Consider the following 22,894-nt stretch of genomic DNA (forward strand, 5'->3'; position numbering starts at 1 on the left):
TAAACTGTCATCTCAGAACTTCTTACTACCCTGAGGGGTTCATCTGGTGTGAAATGTTCAAATCAAGCCTGTGTTAAGACATCCAACCAAGTCAGACACAGCGTACGTGCTCAGCTAATTTACTTTGTTTAAGAGTTAACACTGCTATCAACACTTGCAAGGGAACTGCATTAAAGGTAAAAATAATGAAAGTTGAAAATAGAAAACTGAAATATCTCACCAGTTCTCCACTCTCTGGAACTGTGAACGACAAAAGAGCAAACACATTAAAAAAAATTAAAACATATAAAACCAAAAATCCTTGATTACAAAAGTAACATTTAGACTAATTTATACACTGATGGAAACAAACCAACACCTTTCTGGAATGTGACCTGTAAGCTTTAAGCCCTGCCTTTCAGAATGTAAATGTTAAAAGAGTGGGCTGGAAGCCCCGCCCCCTCACCCTCTGGTGGACTGAAGAAGTTGAAGAAAGAGTCGTTGGGAACGGTTTTTGTGACTGTCCGGACCGTTCCACGGCCCTTGTGCTTCTGTTTCTTCTTGATTGTTTTCAATGTGACATTCTTACCCTTCGTCCAGTCGACTGTGCATCTGAGGAGGAAGAGGAAGCAATCAAGAACCAGATGTTCAGATTGTCAAATCTGTGAGGGCTTTGGATACATTGTGGGTATTTGGGCTGGGAGGCAGGGAGATATGGACAACCTTAAGACAGGTTTGTGTTTCTAATATTCTTAGATGACACACTTAATCCCAATGTTGGAGGGACAGTGTATTTTATTTCTCTTCATCCCATGTGTGTCCGTGTCTGTGTCCGCGTGTGTGTGTGTTTGTATACACTCACCCTGTGCAACCCATAATCTCTGGCCCGTCGAAGGAGAAGGGGTCGTTCTCGTCTGGCTCTGACCTCATCTTGTAGGTTTTCGTCAGCACTGTGTTTGTGAAGAATTCGTTGGGCTCGAAGTGGAATTCTAGTGAGAAGCTCTGGAGCGGCGAGGGAACCAGACAGAAAACAAATAAGCCTCAAGACTGTACAAGTGCACACAGCGCCACCAGTGTCAGGAGGGTGTAACCACATGAGCCTAAAGGAGACTCACCATTGGCTGGCCAGGGTCTGAGAATTTGACTTTGATGTCTTGTAAATGTTTTAGAATCGGTTCATCGTGTTCCTGGAGAGGGGAAAAAAAAAAAACCTTAAAAATGAATTATAACCATCTAAAAATATGAATTATAAAAACACATGGTTTTAAAATGCAGTCATTTACCTTTGGACTGTATAAGGAGAATTTACAGCTATAATAACTGCCAGTTTGAGGATAAATAGTTAAATACAAGTGAAATGGGTGAAGATCTCAGTCTAGATCAAGTCGCATGTGCTTTCTTTCTTTGGTACTGGCTGTCTTGTTTTCATGTGGAGACACTTCGGATCGCTCATGACAAACACTGTAGAAACTTTACCAGCAGATGGCAGCAAAGCCCCCAGAGTGTCCCCGTTTTAGGCATGACCTATTTTTGTGTGATTGGCTGTCTGCGGTGTCTCGATCTGCCGGCCGATTGGCTGGCCTCACCTGCAGCATGTCACTGAGCAGGTCCACGTTCTTAAAGACCGTTAGCCAAAACTCAGGGATGCCTTTAGGATCCTCCTTCTCCTCATCCTTCTTCTCGTCTTCCACCTTGGCCTTCTCCTTCATTTCCTCCTGAGGGAGTGGGAGGGAAGGATAGGAGGTCAGATCATGTTCAGCAACAGAACACTAAATAACCCCCCCACACACACACCCCCCACACACACACGATGTAGCCAGGGATGGGTAAAATGGATCTGATCTGGGTTCCAAAATATCAAACTAAAGGCAAGAAAACCAACCGTTACCTGAAGAACATGATAAACTCATGAAACATGCTAGAGTTACATTGTCTTAAGTACTGGTAAAGAACTGGTCACACAACTTATATCTGATGATGGTTCTATTGACCCCCCCCCCCGATACCAAACCATCAGTTCTCCAAAAGAACAGATCCCACCACACGTGTTGAATTTCAGTGTGCTGTGTGTATGTTTACCAATTAAAGGGGAAGGATAAAGCTTATTGTATTTGAGACAGGTATCCATTTGCCACTACAGCAACCAACACACAATTTTACCGTGGCAGTGTATTGGTTCTTCTGGTACTAGCTCACACATAAACAGAACTCCATATCAAGTAAACCTTTACAGCCAGCAGCAAAACAAAAACACAATCCAGCCAGTGGACAGCGGTCAGAGGACTCAACACAAGAGCAAGACAGAAGCTAGTTTCGTCTGACGCCACAACATCCAAGCCTTCATCTGGCCGTTATCACTGGCGCTTCTACACAGAAACCAGACTAGATCAGACTGTTCTTTCTGAAAAGAAAAGATGGAGGTCTCTGGTGGGTCAACTGGAAACCAGCGTCGGAACAATTTGGTCAAACAAAAATTTTGCTACATTATATCAGGGTATGAAGGCTCTCACACTGACTGACCTTCTTACTGGTGTGTTGTAATGTGGGCGACCTTCCAACATAATTTCACCTATTCATTCCAACAGTAAGCCAGGTCGCTTGGCATTAAGTTTGTCATTACGTAGTTCAAACTGCAGGATACGTTTTCTTTCGGTATACATTGTTAAAACAAGCCAAAGATTCATTCTAGTCTAGTCATGTATCTGGCTTGGTATCCGGTGTGCAGGGGCACAGCTACCCTCCTCCTCCTCTCCAATCTGTCATGGTGTTGTTAGTCTGTTATAAAGTCTGTGGTAGCATAGTTGGCTCAGTATTTAAATGTAGAAGAAGCATGCAGGCATAGAAGTCACCTGTACCTTCTTACTTACTGTCAGCTCTTCCTCCTCATCAGCCTTCCACTCACACTCCTCGTCTGTGGGCTCGTAGGCTGCCTTCACTATGTCACTCCTCTGAAAACAGAAACACGGACAGTTATAAACTAACATGTACTCTGATCTAAAGTCTTTTCTTTCTCTCTTTTTTTTTTTAACATTTGACACTCTTTGGTGCTTAAAAAAAGAGACATCAGGAAAAATATATTCCAGAAATGACATCCTATGGTTAAAGGAACGACACTTCACAATGTGTTTCGGCAGCTTCGAGACAGGTGCCAATTCCACACCATGATCCTTCCACTCATAAAAGATCAACCTGACGGGCACAGTGACCGATCCAAATACCAATGTTTTCTTTTTGTAAAGCTTTCATTTGCTTTCTAGTCATCAAAATGACAGTAGACAAATCAGCAACCGTTTAAGTTTGGTTCTACTGAATAAGCCCAAAGAACATCCATTACCCAAGCCGCTTCCCCTACTTAGGGTCACGGGATGCTGGAGCCTATCCCAGCAGTCATTGGGTGGCAGGCGGGGAGACACCCTGGACAGGCTGCCAGACCATCACAGGGCCAACACATTCACATCTAGGGACAATTTAGTATGGCTGATTCACCTGACCTACATGTCTTTGGACTGTGGGAGGAAACCGGAGCACCCACGCAGACACGGGGAGAACATGCAAACTCCACACAGAGGACGACCCCCAAGGTTGGACAACCCCAGGGTTCGAACCCAGGACCTTCTTGCTGTGAGGCGACCGCACAAACCACTGCACCACCATGCCGCCAAATACCTTAATTGGAAAAACTCTACCACGGAGCCCATCTAAGATTTTTTTCTTTGCTATAACTTTGTATAGAAGCAGCGGTGGAAAACCCGGCTTCAGAAAGTAGAAGTACCAACCACCACCCATGGACTAAACCAGCTGATTTCCCTAATCAGTTCTCCTACCTGGCTGAAGTGCTGTGCTAATTAGCTGGTTTAGTGCATGGGTGGAGCAAATACATGGTTAGTACTTCTACTTTCTGAAGCGGAGTTTTCCACCTCTGTATAGAAGTACACAACTTCTGCAGCAACAGTGTAATATATTAGGGACTTCTGGCTGCGTCCAGCATTTATTTCCACCATCACTACCCTGGATTGAAACCACTCTTTATGAGAAGTTTAGAGAAATGACAATTTCAGAGTGAAAATGTAGCATCAGTGAGACGCCACTGGGTTTTGAGGTCGCTTCCTGAATTTTAAGGCAAACAGACCCTCGCCAAAGCAATGGAGCACAAACTGGGGCCTGAGAACCCTAAAGGGTTAAAGAAAGTACCCATGTAGAGAAATAGCAAATTCAAGATTAGTCTAAATATAATCCTACCAGTTAATGCATTCCTTTACATCGCACATCGTTTTAAATTGTAAAGAATTAATTCTTTGGAAAAAAAGATTTTATACCCTCCCGTTTTCTCCCAAAAAAAAAAAATCCTTTCTAAAGTCCTATGCACCAGCAAAAATCGGGATCAGCAGGACGTAATCTTTTTTCCACAGGGGTTATTTCGGCAGATGTTGTGAATCTATTTGGGGCTCGTTTATATCTAAAAAGGAAAAAGGAGAGTCGAGGTTGTTCCTGACAAACAGTAGCAGTGAATCTCGAGCAGTAAACCCAATCTGTAGAACAGCCCCAGCTTTCTTTCTCAAATCAGGGGATGTGCCTTTTAAATCTGGGGTGAGCTTCAAAGAGCAGACATGGCGGACGGGGGGGGGGGGGGCACCTGTATTGGAAAGCAGCAGCAGAAATATCTGCATAAAACGTCGCTGTGTGATCCAAGTCGCACACACTAGAAGAGAACGCATCAACTGCAGTGTTTTGTTTTGTTTTTTTGGATTCCCCCCTTTTTTTCCTTCTCCTTTCTCCCCAATTGTATCTGGCCAATTACCTCACCCTTCTGAGCTGTCTCAATTGCTGCTCCACCCCCTCTGCTGATCCGGGGAGGGCTGCAGACTACCACGTGCCTCCTCCCATACATGTGGAGTCGCCAGCTGCTTCTTTTCACCTGACAGTGAGGAGTTTCACCAGGGGGACGTAGGGCGTGGGAGGATCATGCTATTCCCCCCAGTTCCCCCTCCCCCCCGAACAGGCACCCCAACCGACCACAGGAGGCGCTAGGGCAGCGACCAGGACACACACCCACATCCAGCTTCCCACCCGCAGACACGGCCAATTGCATCTGTAGGGCTGCCCGACCAAGCCGGAGGTAACTCGGGGATTCAAACCGGCGATCCCCGTATTGGTAAGCAACGGAATAGACCACTACACCACCCAGACGCCCCCAACTGCAGTGTTAATGCATTTGATAATCTATGGTTTTCTAGAGGAGTTGAATGCGGTCATCAGGAGACTTATTAGAAACAGTCGTCCCTACATAAAGCCTTTTAAACATGGCTGTGTTGCATGTTCAGGAATAAATATCTGGATGGATCAAATAAATATAAAATCCATCGTCAAAATTTTACTACAATTCAGGCTTTTCCTCCCCTCTTTTTCAGTTCAACGTCTGGGTTAGTGACACCTCATAGTTGGAGATTAAAATTTCCCAATATTAAAATCTAATTTGGTATTTGGGTCACATTCCTCCATGAGTGACTGATGCCACCAACAGCTCAACTCAGTATAAAGATATTTGGAAGTACTCTGCGCTATTCTCTATAAATTCTGTTTGTTGCAATTTTAACAATTTCCTGACCATTTCCAGGCTGTGAAGTTTTCCAGGTTTCCATGAAAATAAACCACATGAATGAATCACGCTGATGTTCAAGTACCAAGATGCAACCAACGACAGTTTTAGATTTATTAACAAAAGGCTTCAAAATCTTGGCGTTTAACCTCAGAAATCAAACAATGTTCAACTTAATGGTATTTCAAAACCAATGGGTGTATGACATTTTGGCAAATTTTACTCTTGCATAAAGAATTGTACCGTAATTCATCACAGCAGGGTATTTGTTTTCTCCCTAGCAGTTAAATGTTAAGCATCGGATCCAGTATTGGTACTGGAAGGTTTCTGATTGCACACTGCAACTGACAGAAGGGACGTACTTTGTCAAAAAGGGGCTGGTAGAGGGCGGCGTACTTCCTCTCCAGCTCGTGGACTTCCTCATAGAACTTTGCCTCTATGTGGGCGCATTTCACCTGGAGGTTTTTCAGGGCATTGACGCGTCTCTTTACCACCTTCGGTAAGCTGGAATTGACGGAAGAAGAGAAAGAGACAAGAGATGATCAGTCCTCAGAGTCCACAGTCAACGGGCATCTGAACAAATAATCCATGTGCTGTCTGGCTGCACAGCTCATCACAAAAATCACAGAGAAACAATGGTTTCCAAATAAACATAAAACACTTTACTGCTGTATATAAATAGCACACTGCTAAAATGGAGCCTGCAGTAAAATGAAAACAAAGAATAAGCGGAATATGGAATAAAGCACATGTAATAGAAGAAATAAGAAATTTGAAAATGGGCCAAAAGCACCGCTCTTGAAAAGTGAGCAGAGGGTTTTAAAAGATGACTCAGAATTTGCCAGCCTGCCAGTGAAACGGGAACATTAGCATTACAGCACTATCTACATTTCCTCCCAATTCCTGCAGTAACACAACATCGTGAAGACCCTGATATAAATTTATACGGTGTAAATTTCATTTCTAAAAACAAAACACCCAAAGGGCAAACTGGTGACGACTATAGCAACATTTTCACAGGCTGTGAACTTTAAATGTCTTTTCTCCGCTTCAGTTTCTGGGTTTCAGTGCTCATGGGTAATAAATGTCACTGCAGGAAAAAGAGGGTTGATATATTGAGAGCTTTGGTTATCCTGAGTTACCCAGAACCGCTGGGGGGAGTTTTTTTATTTATTTTAAATGGAAACTATGAAGAACAAGTTCACCGAGATTTGCCTCATTTAGTGACAGAGGGGGAAAGCTCTGTCCTGAGGTTCATCGGTTTAATCTCAGGACAGTTTGGAGAAGAGAGTGGATCAGAATTTGGACAAATGGTCACATTCTAAATAGGATAGGTTGGTTTTGATCATTTTTGCAATGGTTGCAATTTCCACAGTTCAAACTTCCTTTGTGCTTATTTAAAACCAGACTCATGTGGGTGGAGGCCAACAGCTGCGTACCAACCGTTGTCTCGAGGAGCACGACTGAACCAGAATGCTGGCTGATCTGTGAGTAAAGCCTGGACAGATGGATTACTGAAGAACTCTCCAGTTGGGTTTTATACTGTTCTGGATTTGAAAGACTTGTTGTATCAAGTAACTCAACATTTTGGCAGGCTTAGACGGTTTCCCTGTTTGAGCAATTGTACTCTTCAATCAGCTTTTTCCACAACATCCATTTCGTGTCCCTGTTCAAACGAACGACTTTGTCCCTCGTTTTCAAATTCCTCCTCTGTATCACATATACGACTCAACATGGAAAACTGCCCATAGAGAATATCTTCTGAGGCTTTTTGGGTGGAAACTGTCCATTCTTATGGTGGTATTTCATACAGGAGCAGCAGAAATCAGATTTAGAGGCAATCCGCAGTTTTATCACTCAAATTCTTATTAATCAGAAAACATAAGGTAGGCTGGTTATTTGCAAACATGGCTCATAAACTAGAATAAAACCCTTCTTATCCCCAACGCAAACTAAACACGATTTGATTAACTTTCCTAGGGAATGAATGCACAACAGAATGGTCAAGAGAATGCAGGTTGGTGGTTGTCAACAACATGAATCAGCAATTTGACTAAAATTAATAAGCGCCAACATCGCACATCTGGATCCCTGGGAGGCAGCAGGAGGAGTAAATTGGAACGGCAGCTCCACTGGGGGAAAATACATCTCTAGTCTCCAAAGCTTGGATATCACAACCGCTGAGCCATCTATTCAACTGCCAAACACTTGACAAGATGATCAAACTGCTGCTCACTGATGGTTTTTACTGTAGCATGGAGCACTATAGCACCGCTTGATAGTGTAGGAACTGGGCTACTTTCCTCCAGCATCACAGACCACACCTCATTAATCTGTAGCTACATCCTTATCACTGGTCATGTTACCACCCATGACAGTAATGTGGTCAACACTCCATTTTTTTAATGTATTTTCCCCCCTTTTATCCTGCCAATTACCCCCCTCTTCTGAGCCGTCCTGGTCTCTGCTCCACCCCCTCTGCTGATCCGGGGAGGGCTGCAGACTACCACATGCATCCTCTGATACATGTGGAGTCACCAGCCGCTTCTTTTCAGCCGACAGCGAGGAGTTTCACCAGGGGGATGTAGCAAGTTGGAGGATCACGCTATTCCCCCCAGTTCCCCCTCCCCCTCAAACAGGCACCCCGACCGACCAGAGGAGGCGCTAGTGCATTGACCAGGACACACCCACATCCGGCTTCCCACCGACAGACACAGCCAATTGTGTCTGTAGGGACACCTGACCAAGCCAGAGGTAACACGGATTTGATCCGGCGATCCCTGTGTTGGTAGGCAATAGAATAGACCGCTACACTACCTGGGCGCCCACAAACCATTTTCTTAAACTCGAGATGCTGTTATACTTTCATTTCCTCATCTTAAATGCTCCGACAACCATAGCCAACTGCCTCAGTGTCATATACTTCCATGTAAGCCATGGCCAGAGATGCTCCATTGAAAGCTAATGCTATCCACCTGATTCACTAGCTTCTTCGGACTCAGTTTTTTTTTAAATTGATTTTGCATGTGGTTGCTGTATATGCTAGTTTTATACAATATTGGAAACTTAACCTGAGCTACTGTTTGTAAGGAGCAGAATAAGCGATCTGCTATTAAAGCACAGGCTACAGTCTGATTCCTGGGTACCAACCAAAGCTCTGTCAGTTTACTGCAGACAGATAACAGAATTAAGGGATTCGAGGAGCCACTTTTTACTCTGACCAAACCACAAGCTGATCTGATAATGACACCATTTGGACCTGGACTCCTTTCTGGACCACTTTTTCAACAGCAAAATACATGGATTGTTTTACTTTGTCTACCCTCACCTGCTGGGCCATGTTTTGGGCTTTTTCATAGTTTCATGTTTGTTAATGATGCCGTCGATCCTTCACAGGACCTGGAAGTCTCACCTCTCCATGTAACCTGACGGAGAGCCCACCAGACCATCCAGCCTTTCCTGAAGAGCCGCCAGGATCTGTGGATTCTGCATCATCTGCACGGTCAGCTGACGAGCTGGAGGAGCACACGTGCACGCACGCACACACACACGGAATACAGTAGTTAAGACAGCTGAACAACAGAATTGGACCATTAGCACTGAAGAGACAGGATGTGAATCATTACAATGAAATTTATAAAATGTATAAATAAAACTAAAACTTGACACTTAACTGTAGTGAAATTATATTTACTGTCAACTCCAGTGACACCAGGTTTGCATAAGAAATGACCAAATCCTCATCATTTTTCTGCGAAGTATCACAGCTTTTAGTCCAGAATTTGTTTTCCAGCAGTTAAATGTGTTTAAAACATGTGAGACAAGAACAAACAGGAAAACAGATTTAAACAAGATACAAGATTTGCTGATGTGCTGTTTGCTGCCTTGTGGGTGAGACAAACCCACCTAGTTTAAGAGGATGTTAAACATTTTAACTAGTCATCATCAACACTTCAGTGAGTATTTGTTCACTGTAACTTGCTGCCGTTGAGCCACCAGAGCTGCAGCCGATCTGCCCAGACAGGTGAGAAGATTACTGAGGCTTAAGTCACTATGGTAACACATCCTGAACAGTTTCTTCTTCCTGTTGGGCCTCCAGCCAGCAGAGCTCAAGAGTCTGGGACTCTTGGGAGTTTTTTGGGTTTTAGACGGACACTTTAATCCAAAGCGCTGCACAGCACCATGACATTATCAACCGGCACATTGGTTAGTGCCTGCCTCGGCAGTGCTGATGTTATTCTTTACCCACTAAACTACACTGGACGACAACTTAGAAGATACAACCAGTTTCTGGGGAATCTTTTAGTTTAAGAGTTTAGCATGAACACGACCCTGTACAGCCACCGATCCATTTCCTGGCTAGGAGAAGCAGCTGACACGCCAAACAGCCGCTTTAGCCTCAAATTCCAATCCACGGCTGGAAATCTTTTCAGCTCTGACTGGTGCAGACCTCCAGCCATCTGTGGGGTGTGACAGAAGGAGATGAACTTGCCCGAAATACCCCCCCCCCCCCTTAACGCCAACAACTGCAAGTGGTTACACTCCTCTACCCATGCAGGTCTAATCTTCTCTGGGCCCGATGCGAGGCTTTTCTGCATGCCACTGCTGTGATGGAACAACTGTATGTATCTGAAACAAGCATTTTTTGTGTCTAGTTTTTAAACAGCCACTCGAAATAGAAGGTCAACGGGTGTCCGGGTGGCGTAGTGGTCTATTCCATTGCCTACCAACATGGGGATCGCCGGTTCAAATCCCCGTGTTACCTCCGGCTTTGTTGGGAGTCCCTACAGACACAATTGGCCGTGTCTGTGGGTGGGAAGCCAAATGTGGGTATGTGTCCTGGTCGCCGCACTAGTGCCTCCTCTGGTCGGTCGGGGCACCTGTTTGGGGGGGAAGGGAAACTGGGGGGAATAGCGTGATCCTCCCACACGCTATGACCCCTGGCAAAACTCCTCACTGTCAGGTGAAAAGAAGCGGCTGGTGACTCCACATGTATGGGAGGAGCCATGTGGTAGTCTGCAGCCCTCCCCAGATCAGCAGAGGGGGTGGGGCAGCGACCGGGACGGCTCGAAAGAGTGTGGTAATTGGCCGAGTATAATTAGGGAGAAAAATCAAAAATAAATAAAAATACTAGGTCAAACAGCAGTCGAATTCCATCCACAACTGGAAGCAGGCCAACGCATAAGATGCAGGGGTGTAATGGTACATGTATTAGTACTGAAAATGTTCGGTGTGGGTCTTTCAGTTCAGCACACTTGTGCACTGAACAAATGCAGCATGGTTTTAACCACTGCATGTGTGGAACTTTTGTGTGTGTAATGTAATTTAAACTCCCGAGTTTCCCCCCCTAGCCAGTTTCACAAAGGGCCAGATATTGTACGTTCAACCACCAGCTAAGCATGTGCGCACACACCACAGACAGTGCCGGTAGTTTAGTACAACACAGCCTCGTGGTTATGGCAAACGAAGATAAACCAGCGCTTAGTGCCAGCACACCTGCCCTTTCTGCAAACAACAGACAAATTAATGTTTCTGGAAGGAAAAAAAAAAAAGATTAAAATCCAATGAATCTCAGTACAAGGTGAGATTGTTGCACAGTCCTACTGTGAAGCTGATGTGAAGTACAGTACAGTTCAAGTACAATTACTTTTATAAATGCTGCACCTTAATGGCTTTTTATATTTTTTATTTATTTGAGAGAATATTTATGTTGCGGTCCTGATGTGAAGCTGAATACAAGTGCAGTACAATTCAAGTAGATAATTTTGTAAATGCTCCACCTCCATGTGCGTTTATTTTATATTTTTATTTGACAGAACATTTGATTTACTTTAAAGTAAATTTTACTTTTATTAGTAGGTTGCAGCTGGTTCAACAGTATTGAGACTTTATTTAACAAAGACAGAGCCATAGTTTGTTCAGTAAACCAGCGATAAAAAAGAAGCAATTTTATGCCCCCCCCCATGTAAATACCACAACGAGCCACCCAGTCCAGAGACTATTTACTGCCTCAGTTTTCTCAAAGAATTTAGATTCATTGATTGTAGACGACACCTAGGAGCAAAAATATTTTCTTCACTCTCCGTAAATGCTTGAATCTATCCCAGCATACAATGAGCAAACAACAAGGAGACACCCTGAATGGGTCACCTGCCTGCCGAAGAGCCCAAACATACAATCATTCATAAACCAATAATACCCCGGGGACACCTAGGAGTCTCCAGTTCACCCAACATACACGTGTTCGGACTATGGAAGGAAACTACTTTAACATGGAGAAGAAGGGGGCATCCGAGTGGTGTGGCTGTCTATTCCATTGCCTACCAACACAGGGATCACTGGTTCGAATCCCCGTGTTACCTCCGGCTTGGTCGTCCCTACAGACACAATTGTGTCTGTAGGGACGGCTCGGAGGAGTAGGGTAATTGGCCAAGTACAACTGGGGGGGGGGGGCATGGAGAAGAAATGTAAACTTCCAACACAGAGCATCCAGGAACTAACCCAAGACCTTTGTGCGGGAACATCACAAATAGACAGACCACAGACCTACATGGTCCCGACAGGCCTTCAGGTAACCATAGAGCAGAGACTCACCTTTACTGTTTTCATCTTCCCCCGTCTCCTCTTCCTCAACCTCCTCAACATCCTCCATATCTGCCGGGTCCAGCTCAGCTTGGTCTTTGCTACTCAGTGAGAGTGAGAGAGAGAGGGAGAGAGACAGAGAGATTAGTTATTTGAGGGGGCAGAAAATAAACAGAACTGGCAAAGCTTCTGAAAAGCAAAATACAATCCATATTATAGTTCAAATGTTCCACGGTTGCTTCATGTCCCTTCTCGTCCATCTCCATTTATTAAACGTTTTATGTCTTGTGTCTCATCTGCTGCTGCAGCAAAGATCCAGTTCAGCCACACGTTTCAGTCAACCCAACTCAATGTGGCGCTGGTTAGCTTGCCTGCTCTAAAAGCCACTTTGGCAGATCACAGTCATTTGAGCTGCTCTCTATTTTAAACACTAATCCCACTAGTAAACTGGGGGAGCTGACTGGTACGATCCCAGAGACCCCTTCTGAGATTGGTTGGAGTTGTGCATGGTACAGGGTGAGGTCAGGTTGTTACATCTTCTCCAAACAACCAATAGTGCAAGTTGTCCCTCCTAAGAGGCTCAACAAAACCAACACAGGAGAGTCAGGGAGATGTCAATCAAACAGTGTACAAGCCCAGGCAGACCCGAGAAGATGGCCGATCAGCCAACTCAACTATAAAGACATGTGCGGATATTCCAAGCTTGTAAGCATCGCAACACTGATTTGGGAAAATGTTTTTTACCCATAGCTGTTTCACAAAATGATGTCAAGCTTTGAAAGCACCCCAGAGGGCAGAACACTGATAAGACATCACGTAGTCTTCAGCTTTCCTATAAGTCTGCACCACTGTGGAAGGTCAGCGGTTCGGTTTTGGTCCGGCTCTGTTGGACCAGTCTAATTTCTGTACTTCTGATGTGTGTGTGTGTGTGTGTGTGTGTGTGTGTGTGTGAAAGAGAACTCAAGGGATCTCTATTCCCTCTGGGTCTGTGACAACCACTGTTGGACCGACGTCAAGGCTCATTCGTCAAAATGTGGAGAGGCATTTGGATGGCTGACCGAAAAGTGTGTGTACATGCATGTGGGTCCTGAGGCCAGGAGTGGCATCTCAAACAGCCCAGGCTGGGTAAACAAACCATCTCCATCACCGGGTCTGTCATAGAGCTGCATTGACGATGCTGACAACTGAACATCTAAGGCCGTCTGTCTGTCTGTCCCCAGACACAAGTGGAAGATCTCTGCAAACCTTCCATCATGGTATGGAGGGGAAAAAAAGGTCCTTTTGATGATCATCGGGTGAACGCTTCTCCCTCAAGTTCAACACTAACCAACACCGTTTTCGCACAGATTGGCTTGCTGCCATTCACTTTCAATGGAAGCAATGTGGGTATTAACAGAGCTTTCAGGCGAAGGGTTACAGAACAAGAGGCCCGCACACCATACATTCGACAAAACAAATGAAAAAAAAAAAAAAAAAACTTCTGGGTGAAATTCATCGTCTCCCCCTCGGCGAATCCTTTGAGCAACAGCAAAGCAAAGCCAAGCAAAGCAAAGCTACCTTATTTCGATTAGATTCATTGTAATATTGGCGCATATGTCAATGCAGTCATATGTACAAGACATTTGGCATCTTGTACATGTGTATGTATGGGCGTTGTCCGTCCATGACTCGATGCAAGTAAATATCCTTCTGAATCAATGAGATCAACACAAAATGGAGAATTGCAGCCAGCAGTGGTCTGCACCTGCAGCGTCACAGGATCAAGCCCAGCAGCAGCGGCCTACACGTCTATTATCAACTACATCTACTGCCCAGATGTCCTTAAGCAAGACACCTGCTCTTTCCAGAATCAATCTGGTTAAAGCAATCAATGTCACACCTAAAATGTATATATTGTAAGATGTAGAGAGGGGATAAGGGCGTGGAGGAATGATTCACATGCAGAACGCCTGCTCTGGATCTGTCTCGGAGCAGTAAATAACTCTCCTTGTCGGCTCAAAACAGAACAAAGATTCACTTACTTGTCAATGTCGGCCATCTTAGCTGAGGGTTGAGTGATGCTAAAAGAGAAGAGAAGATAACAAGTAAGGATCTCTGAAAGCAAAAATCTAATCTAGTTTGGTTTAACAGGCTGCAAGCGATCGTTTGTTTTCAGTCTGCTTTGAGGACCAGATATGGGAGGGAGAGATGGCAATTAGAAAAGGCAAACAAAGACCAGAAAGATTAAATTGTTCCCAGAGAAGTGTGAGGTTTAGTTTCAGAATCCTCTGTGACCCGATGGCTTAGTTATCCAATCTGCCCTCATGTGGTAAAACCCCATCAAACCTGCTCAGTTATCTGGATATTGTGAAACGTGACGAGCTATATGGTGGGATTTTGGTTCTGTTAATATGGCAATATTATGAATGCCCACCTGCTTGGTCATCATATCCACATTACTAATGATCATTTATAAGCATTTTCTGTATAAATATTTTAGGAAAGCACCAATAGTCAGCTACAAAATAACCTCAATACCGAGGGGTATGACCCATATATCCAATTCTGTCAAAATAGTCTAGCCCTAAACCCCACCCATTTGGTACTCCAGACAATACAAATACCTAGTAGTATTTGTAAAATAAAATACCATTTGCCTTGCTGAAGTGCCCTACAGCAAAGCATCTTTTACCCCATACTCATGTCCTAGTGCAGTTGGTTTTTGGCCAACATTAAAATAAAGGAGAACTGTATGGCTGTGATGTAGGCTGAGTAGAGGAAGACCATGGTGGTCTCTCAAATCTTCTTGAATAAAAGAGAAACACTGTCAGGAAGTCATCCCATTCAGTGACAAGACAGCTGACACATTTCACCACCCAACCGCAGGTCAAACCTGTCTACCCCCCAAACAATAGATAGCAACTAGAAGCAAAACACGACAGGTAACTGTAATCCTACTCCTCTTCCTCCCAGATGGGGGTTAGGGTTTCTGAATGAGCACTACAGTTTCCCAAGAGTAAGACAGAAAAGAAATATACTATAAACCCAAAATTAAGCCAGTTTGCATAAAGTGCTCCAAACCAAAAAGTACAACAGGTAACTCCAGCTAAGACCACCGCCTGCCCATCAGAGCTGCACAATTACATCATTTACCATCAGAAAAGAAATGAAAATGCTACAGTTGATAATCTCAGGGTAATGGCACATCAGTAATGAAATATCCATCCATTATCCAAACCACTTGTCCTTACTCAGGGTCGCGGGACATTTCATTAAAAATGTCAAATGTCAAACTTTGGGGCATCCAGGTAGGTGACCCCACATGTAACAGAGGAAGCATGCGGTAGTCTGCAGCCCTCCCCGGATTGGCAAAGGGGGTGGAGCAGCGACCGGGACGGCTCGGAAGTGGGGTGATTGGCCAAGTACAATTGGGGAGAAGATCCTAAAAATAAATAAATAAATGATTGCCGCTGCAGCAGAAATAGTGCACCTGCTGGCATATCTAGTTTGGGCTGGGGGCCAGACAGAGCCCCCTGTGGCCACATAACAGGACAGCAGTAGGCTGCATCCGGGGCCCAACAGCAGAGGTGTATCATGGAGGCGTGGACGGCGAGCACAATAAAGGTGAGGTGGGTTGATTTAGAAATGCACCAGCCAAATAAAATCAGCCTTTTCCATCATTATCAGTCCAACATGGTTCCTGGAAGGGAAATGACCGGTGCACAGAAATGTGCAATTAGGGGAATGCACATTTATATGCAGGCTAACCACCATGCCAGCCCATTTTACCAACTAGATACTACAGGCCTAAATACACACACCTGAAGAAGTTGCAGATGAATAAAAATCTACCAATCAAAAGTGGGGTTGTTTTCTACCTCAAAAACCAAAGGATTTTTTTCCCCCCTTGGCAAGGTCACAGGGAAGCACAACAGGACCGACACCGGTAGACGAGTCACTATGAAGGGCCAGGAGCACCTCACCACAGCTTCAAGGGTGCCTCATTCTAGAAATCAATGTTAAAAAAAATCCTACGCCTTCAAACAAATACGGTAAATCAAAAGGGTCAACCTGACATTTGCCTCGTCACGTTAGTGATTTTCTTCAGTTTTCATTAATGATCTTGTCTGTCATTAATGCACTTGTTCATCCAGGTGTTGACTGGTGAGGTCATGAGACAAGTTCAGTTTGGAGACAAAATTACGGGGCATCCGGGTAGCGTAGCGGTCTATCCCATTGCCTACCAACACGGGGATCGCCGGTTCGAACCCCCGTGTTACCTCCGGCTTGGTCGGGCGTCCCTACAGACACAATTGGCCATGTCTGTGGGTGGGAAGCTGGACGTGGGTATGTGTCCGGGTTGCTGCACTAGTGCCTCCTCTGGTTGGTCGGGACGCCTGTTCGGGGGGGGGGATGATCCTCCCACACACTACGTCTTCCTGGTGAAACTCCTCACTGTCAGGTGAAAAGAAGCCGCTGGTGACTCCACATGTATCGGAGGAGGTATGTGGTAGTCTGCAGACCTCCCCTGCTCAGCAGAGGGGGTGCAGCGGCGACCGGGACGGCTTGGATGAGCGGGGTTATAGGCCAGATACAATTGGAGAGAAAAAGGGGGAAACCCCCCCCCCCAAAAAAAATTAAAAATTATGTTTTATAACAATATAACAGAGTACCCGGAGTCAGCCTGGGCAAACCATCTGTTAAACAACCATCCATCCAATGAATCGTTATTTTCTATTCTCTATGGAGTAAAATTTTTCACATTATATCTACTCCATTCTCATGTCTGTATTAGAATTTGAGATAATTTGCAGCATTTTGTACATTTCTGTCTTGCATTGTCCATTCCCAGAGAGGAGATTCTTTAGTCTCTCTCCAAATGCCCCTCGGCAGAAAGGGAGATTGATTATCAGCTTCATTTTCACCTGGGGACAAACAGGAGACGCTCCCTATGAGACAACAGGGCCACAGGTCACAGCCTGGAAGTGACTCCGCAGTCAAAACTCACAATCGCTAAGGTGGCTGTAACTCGAACCCAGAGCCGGGCGGTGCAGGGGACTTCTGGGGCGGATCGAATCCTGCTTGTCACATCTAACAGAGCTTCGTGTGCAGTTTGACTCGTTCAAGTTTAAGATTTATTGAACGTGGAGTAAGTCCGTGCATACTCAGGAGTTTGTCTTGGTCAGATTCTCAATGGTAAGGTAAGGACATGAATACATCTTTTGTTTTAGTAAAGTATCGACGTAGCCAAGATTACTGACAATGTTCTAAAAGCCAGCTTGCATCAATAAAGAACAGGGATGCAACCAAAGTTTATTTTCACAGGCAGTTAATCTTTTTATTTTTTCCACTTAATCATTAAGTCTTCAAAACATCAACAATAATCCCAAATGCCAATCACAAGTCCCAAGAGTCCCGAGTTATGTCTTAAAACCGTTTAGTCTGACCAGAAGCAACGAAATCCCTAATTTGATTTTATGACACGAATCAGAAAGGCAAGCAAATCTTTGCATTTGTGAAGCTGTAAACCAGCAAAGGTTTAGTACTTCTACTTTATGATAAACAATTCAGTCCATTACTAAAACTTTTAAGACTTTTCATTTTATTTCAACTGACCTGAATCTACCAATCATTTCACAATAATAAGGAATTAATTGTGTGAGGTGTCTCTGCGGGGGAGGGGGGGTACTGGTCAAACATCCCATAAGGTCATGTGTGGTTGAAGAACCATCAGAGTGAATTCCTGTTGAGAGTCGCATCCTGAGTAGACCACATGTCACATTTATCAGAACTAATATTTTCCTGCTCCTTTGGCCTCTTCAGTCTACATCTTGGACATTTTTAATTCCACTGAGCATTCTAAATGAAAATGGAACTGGAATATTGCCAACATGCCCATCCCCTATAGCAGGTTACTACATAAACTACAAGTGATTTGAGACCTTTCAGAAGTAACTGCAGCTTCTAAACACAACGTCAACATCAAGGAAAACATCCAAATCAAATTCTGCTGCAAATTCACAACTAGTTCCTACCCAGACATCTCAAGCTACGGCTCTCAGCCCAGATTCACCTGACGACAGCCCAACGTCTCACTTAGAACCAGGTACGGAGAGACAGAACACCCAGGATTGGTTCAGTGGGGAAGGTCTTTCAATCAAAGCCACTAAAACTTCTCAATTTAACTGAAAGAATCTAGCAGAGCCTGGAAAAAAAACACACAGCCACCAGTCTAAATATGTAGCTACCCATCCTGAGCCAAATCTGGGTAGTGTTCTAGCCCAGCACACAGTAAATTAGTGTTAACGTCAGGTACAAATTGTTAGTTAGTTAGAAATGTGTTTCCCCCGAGACTGCAGCCAAGCCAGATGAGGGAATGCTGTACAAATGTCAAGTTTTGATTTATGGCTGTGATCAATATTACAGTACACTTTGTCAAGATCTTATCAAATGCTCTACTATCTTGGAAAAACTGTCTCGATGGAAAGAAAACTTACAACACATGAAATAAACCCAACTTAAAAAAGCAGGACAACGCCTGCATCCCCCTCGGCAAAGACACTGAGCCAACAACGCTACAATAGCTGAAAGGAAGCGAAGTCCCCCCTCGGCCACCCAGCACACCCCATCTCAAATTATTGATGACGGAACTGTAAAAAGCTCCCAGTAACAGCAGCATCGCTTCAAAAACAATAATAAAGTGCTTTTACTGGAAACCCAGCAGTGATGCGTTGCAACTCAGGAGGCTCAACGATTCTACTTTCCCCTTGAGGGGGGAAACAGAGAGGTAGGAGACAGACATGAACTTGCAATTTAACTACAGACGGCAAAACCCTATCCCATCTGATCCCATCTGATCCGTACATGTCAGTGATGTCTGGGGGGGAGGGGGGGCTTTAACAGGGTTGGAGTCAGGAGTCGTTACGGTTTCTTAAAAACCTGATAACTCGCAAGCAAATACATCCATACATCAGCACATTTCACGGCCACCCCAACACTGAAAGAGCTCCCCGATGCATGAACTATGAATGGGGTCAAGCCCTGTGTTCCCCGTGAGGTGAGGGTTCGGGTGAGAGAACATAGACACGCTCCCCAGCAAAGCCTGGTGGACTGAGGTTCATTAGTCAAGGAAAATGGCCAGGCGGACATCTGATCCGTCAGTTCAAGCGGGGACTAAACATCCATCCATCCGTTATCCAAACCGCTTATCCTGCTCTCAGGGTGGCGGGGATGCTGGAGCCTATCCCAGCAGCCACTGGGCGGCGGGCGGGGAGACACCCTGGACAGGCCGCCAGTCCATCACAGGGCCCCCACACACACACACACCTTAGTACAGCCGATTCACCTGCTGCCCTACATGTCTTTGGACTGGGGGAGGAAACCCACGCAGACGCGGGGAGAACATGCCAACTCCACACAGAGGACGACCCCCAAGGTTGGACTACCCCGGGGCTCCAACCCAGGACCCTCTTGATGTGAGGCGGCCATGCTAACCACTGCGCCACCCATGCAAATCAATGATGTCTGCATTTCTTTTTTCTCGGTTGCACCCCCACCCCCACCCCAACCTCTGTGGTTCACGCTGCCCTCACGGCAAACCTCTGCTTCCACAGGGAACACCGAAGGTAGCCAAGTAATGACGACAAAAGGAAATTATTTGTCGTGGCCAGGTGAGAGAGAGAGACGTTATTACCAAACACCCCGCCCCCCCCCTCCCCCATAAGACCAGACAGCCTGCTGGAGCAACCAAACAGCCATGCACTTCATCCGTATTCACCTTGCTCTGGCTTACAATGGCCCGCAGGTCACAAGGTCCACCAGAAACCGGCACAGCAAAAGACAAGCCAGTACCTGGCGTCCCGACCACCGCCGGAACCAGCGCGACACGTCCCCCCCCCCTGCCGTTTCTAGCGGTGGCTGAACGTCAGGTAGTAACGGTGTTGGAGAGCCGCCTGCCCCCCTCTAGAACACCGCCTTCACCGGCCAGTCAACCACACCAACCACCCCCCCCGACCCCCAACTCCCCCCCGCCCGTGCGGTAAAGAGCCAACCGAACGGCGCGCCACGCGTTGTGAAGCGGACCCGCACCCGGTCCGGACGCTTTTCCCCCGGAGCCGTCGCCGCGACCACGTGTTGCGCTACACAAGTACGGCAAGCCGCCGGGGACAAAAGGAGCGCGGAGGACGCCCGCGCACCTCCAACCTGTTGAGGCCGCGCCGCGCCGCTCTCTCCCTCCCTCCCTCTCTCCCTCCCGGAGGCGCGACCACGGATAAATAAACCAGACGCCTCCTGCTGAAGGAGCTACGCCGGCCCGGCCCGACCGGCCGGCCGGCCCCGTGTCTGGCATCCGACGCACCGCATCGGAGAGCCGCGCTGGTCGGCGGGCGGCGGACGCGGTCAGCGTATCAAAACCCGAACCCGTAATAAAGACTAAGACCAAAGCCACCGCCTAATGTGGCCAAGCGGCTCGGCGGGCTAACGGCCAGGCTAGCTAGCCCGGGGGGCTCGCTCCGCGGCAGCTGAGCGGACGCCAGAGAAAAGAAGGAGAGAAAAAAAGAAAAGAAACCCCCCTCCTCGCTCCGCCGCCGCCACCACCGGAGACCCCCCCCCTCTCCCGGGGATAACGAGCTCCAGTCCAAACACCGACGACGCCGAGCCGCCACCGGAGACCCCCCCCCTCCCGGGGATAACGAGCTCCAGTCCAAACACCGACGACGCCGAACCGCCGTCGACCGACGGATAATCCGCTCGGGCGCCGACGCAGCGTCTTCCCGCTACTTTAATGGCCTCTCGTCGTCTTTTGAACACCGACACCCCGAACCGGGTCCGGGCCGGAAACGTCTTCGCGGTGGTTTCGTGGCCGTGTGCGAGCGGCGGCGGCGCCTTCTCCGCGTCCGTTAACGCCGTGCGTGCGGCGGCGGCCTGGCCCCCCCCCCTCCCGGCCCGGTCGGTGATCGGGCCCGTGTCCGGCCCGCTGGGCTCGGTGCGGTCCGCTTACCTCCTGTACGGCGGGCGGCTGTGTTCGGCGATGCTGCGCGCGGCCCCGGGAAACGCTCCGCTCTGATGGCGGCAAAAAGGAGAGAGGGATCCCGCCGCCCGCGCTCATATACATCCGGCGTCATCACGCAAAACCGGAAGTTGCTGCAATGACGCCGCTGGATGGGGAGGGGCGTGGGGCGCGCCGGGAGAGGAGGGCGTCTCCGGGCCGTCGTCTTGCTCGCCCAAGTGATCGGCGGCGAGCCGCGCCGATCGTCGGAAATCTGAGTATGAGAACTTGAGAAAGACGCGCGAATCAACGCTGAGGGGCCAACTATAACAGGCAGCCTGGGCGTGTGTTTATCTTCCAGCCCAAGTGATCGGCGGCGAGCCGCGCCGATCGTCGGAAATCTGAGTATGAGAACTTGAGAAAGACGCGCGAATCAACGCTGAGGGGCCAACTATAACAGGCAGCCTGGGCGTGTGTTTATCTTCCAGCCCAGCTGCCATGTTCTATACGCCGTGTGAGCTCCCACCTGCCCATGTGCTCTCTGTCGTATGGAAACTGCATGTGTGTATTCAATTCAAAACCACTGCAGACTCGGGGTCCATACCAGACAAAGAAACTCGGTGAAACACAAAGCCCACACAACACACAGAGTAAACACAATAAAATAACAAATGGTGTCCTATACGAAGGCGGCTATACCACTGGTCCCACTGCCGGGATCGGTGGCGTATGGCGCTGGGTCTTGTATTAGTTACACCCTTGATGATTACATTGTCGGAGTCGCTGAGCCGGCAAATAAACTCACGCATGAGCTTTCTTAGAGGAGCCTGGGAGGTGCCGACTCCTGCAGCCACAGACGTTTCACTTCCCCGGAGCCGGCTGGGTCTCCTCAGTACTGGAACCGGTTACTTTCTTGCCCGGTGCGGGATTCGATATGGGGTGTACTGCACCACAAGGCGGCGTCACTAACCGCTCGGCTAAAGGGTCAGACCCGTTAGCTAGGGGCTAACGTGTTTTATTAGTATACAGTCGTCACCCTCCCCGGAAGCGCGCCCTCGCGCTTTGTTATTCCCGCGCTCCGAAGAGACTTCTGAGGATCTGCACACTTCCGGATCCCGCCGCTGCCACCAGTGTAACCGGTTATTTTGTTGCCCGGTGCGGGATTCGATGCGGGGTGTACTGCACCACAAGGCGGCGTCACTAACCGCTCGGCTAAAGGCTCAGACCCGTTAGCTAGGGGCTAACGTGTCTTATTGGTAGTTCACAGTCGTCACCCTCCCCACGCTCCGAAGAGACTTCTGAGGATCTGCACACTTCCGGATCCCGCCGCTGCCACCAATGTAACCGGTTATTTTGTTGCCCGGTGCGGGATTCGATACGAGGTGTACTGCACCACAAGGCGGCATCACTAACCGCTCGGCTAAAGGCTCAGACCCTTATTAGTAGTTTACAGTCTTATTGTCATGGCATCATTATAAGCTACCCGAAGCCTCCGAAGCTTGCTTTTTTTATAGTTTGACCACAGGTGTGCAGTATAACGTATGTAGCGTGTAAACTGTGTTTAGAAGATGTGTACGTCGAGCATTATCAGTTGTTTCACAGCATAAATGACGGAAAAAATCAGACACGTGTCTGCATTTCATGCGCACATAAGAGAATTGGTGAATAGTGCTTTCTGATTCTGTGTATATCCATCACCCAAGCCGCTTACCCTTATTAGGGTCGCGGGATGCTGGGGTCTATCCCGGCAGTCATTGGGTGGCAGGCGAAGA

At 47.1% G+C, this 22,894-nt stretch overlaps 1 protein-coding gene across 3 annotated transcripts in view; it reads right to left on the reverse strand.

Annotated features, from left to right (window-relative positions):
* The window catches only part of nap1l1 (nucleosome assembly protein 1-like 1), a 29,663-nt gene extending 8,410 nt beyond the window's left edge, over positions 1-21,253 (reverse strand). For 2 of the 3 annotated variants that reach the window (XM_056276022.1, XM_056276024.1), the window contains exons 1-11: positions 21,135-21,253; positions 14,179-14,217; positions 12,170-12,258; positions 8,988-9,090; positions 5,938-6,079; positions 2,835-2,927; positions 1,566-1,694; positions 1,095-1,166; positions 842-981; positions 446-591; positions 221-240 (exon numbers count right to left, since the gene is read on the reverse strand). In XM_056276022.1, coding sequence (XP_056131997.1) covers positions 221-240; positions 446-591; positions 842-981; positions 1,095-1,166; positions 1,566-1,694; positions 2,835-2,927; positions 5,938-6,079; positions 8,988-9,090; positions 12,170-12,258; positions 14,179-14,195 — 951 coding nt within the window. In that variant the 5' untranslated portion in view covers positions 14,196-14,217; positions 21,135-21,253. The remainder of the gene's footprint in view (positions 1-220; positions 241-445; positions 592-841; positions 982-1,094; positions 1,167-1,565; positions 1,695-2,834; positions 2,928-5,937; positions 6,080-8,987; positions 9,091-12,169; positions 12,259-14,178; positions 14,218-21,134) is intronic. The other variant, XM_056276023.1, reaches the window with a different exon arrangement.
* Between the last annotated feature and the right edge of the window lie 1,641 nt (positions 21,254-22,894).

This window comes from Lampris incognitus, chromosome 3 (assembly GCF_029633865.1).
Source record: "Lampris incognitus isolate fLamInc1 chromosome 3, fLamInc1.hap2, whole genome shotgun sequence".
In the NCBI taxonomy this organism is placed as follows: domain Eukaryota; kingdom Metazoa; phylum Chordata; class Actinopteri; order Lampriformes; family Lampridae; genus Lampris; species Lampris incognitus.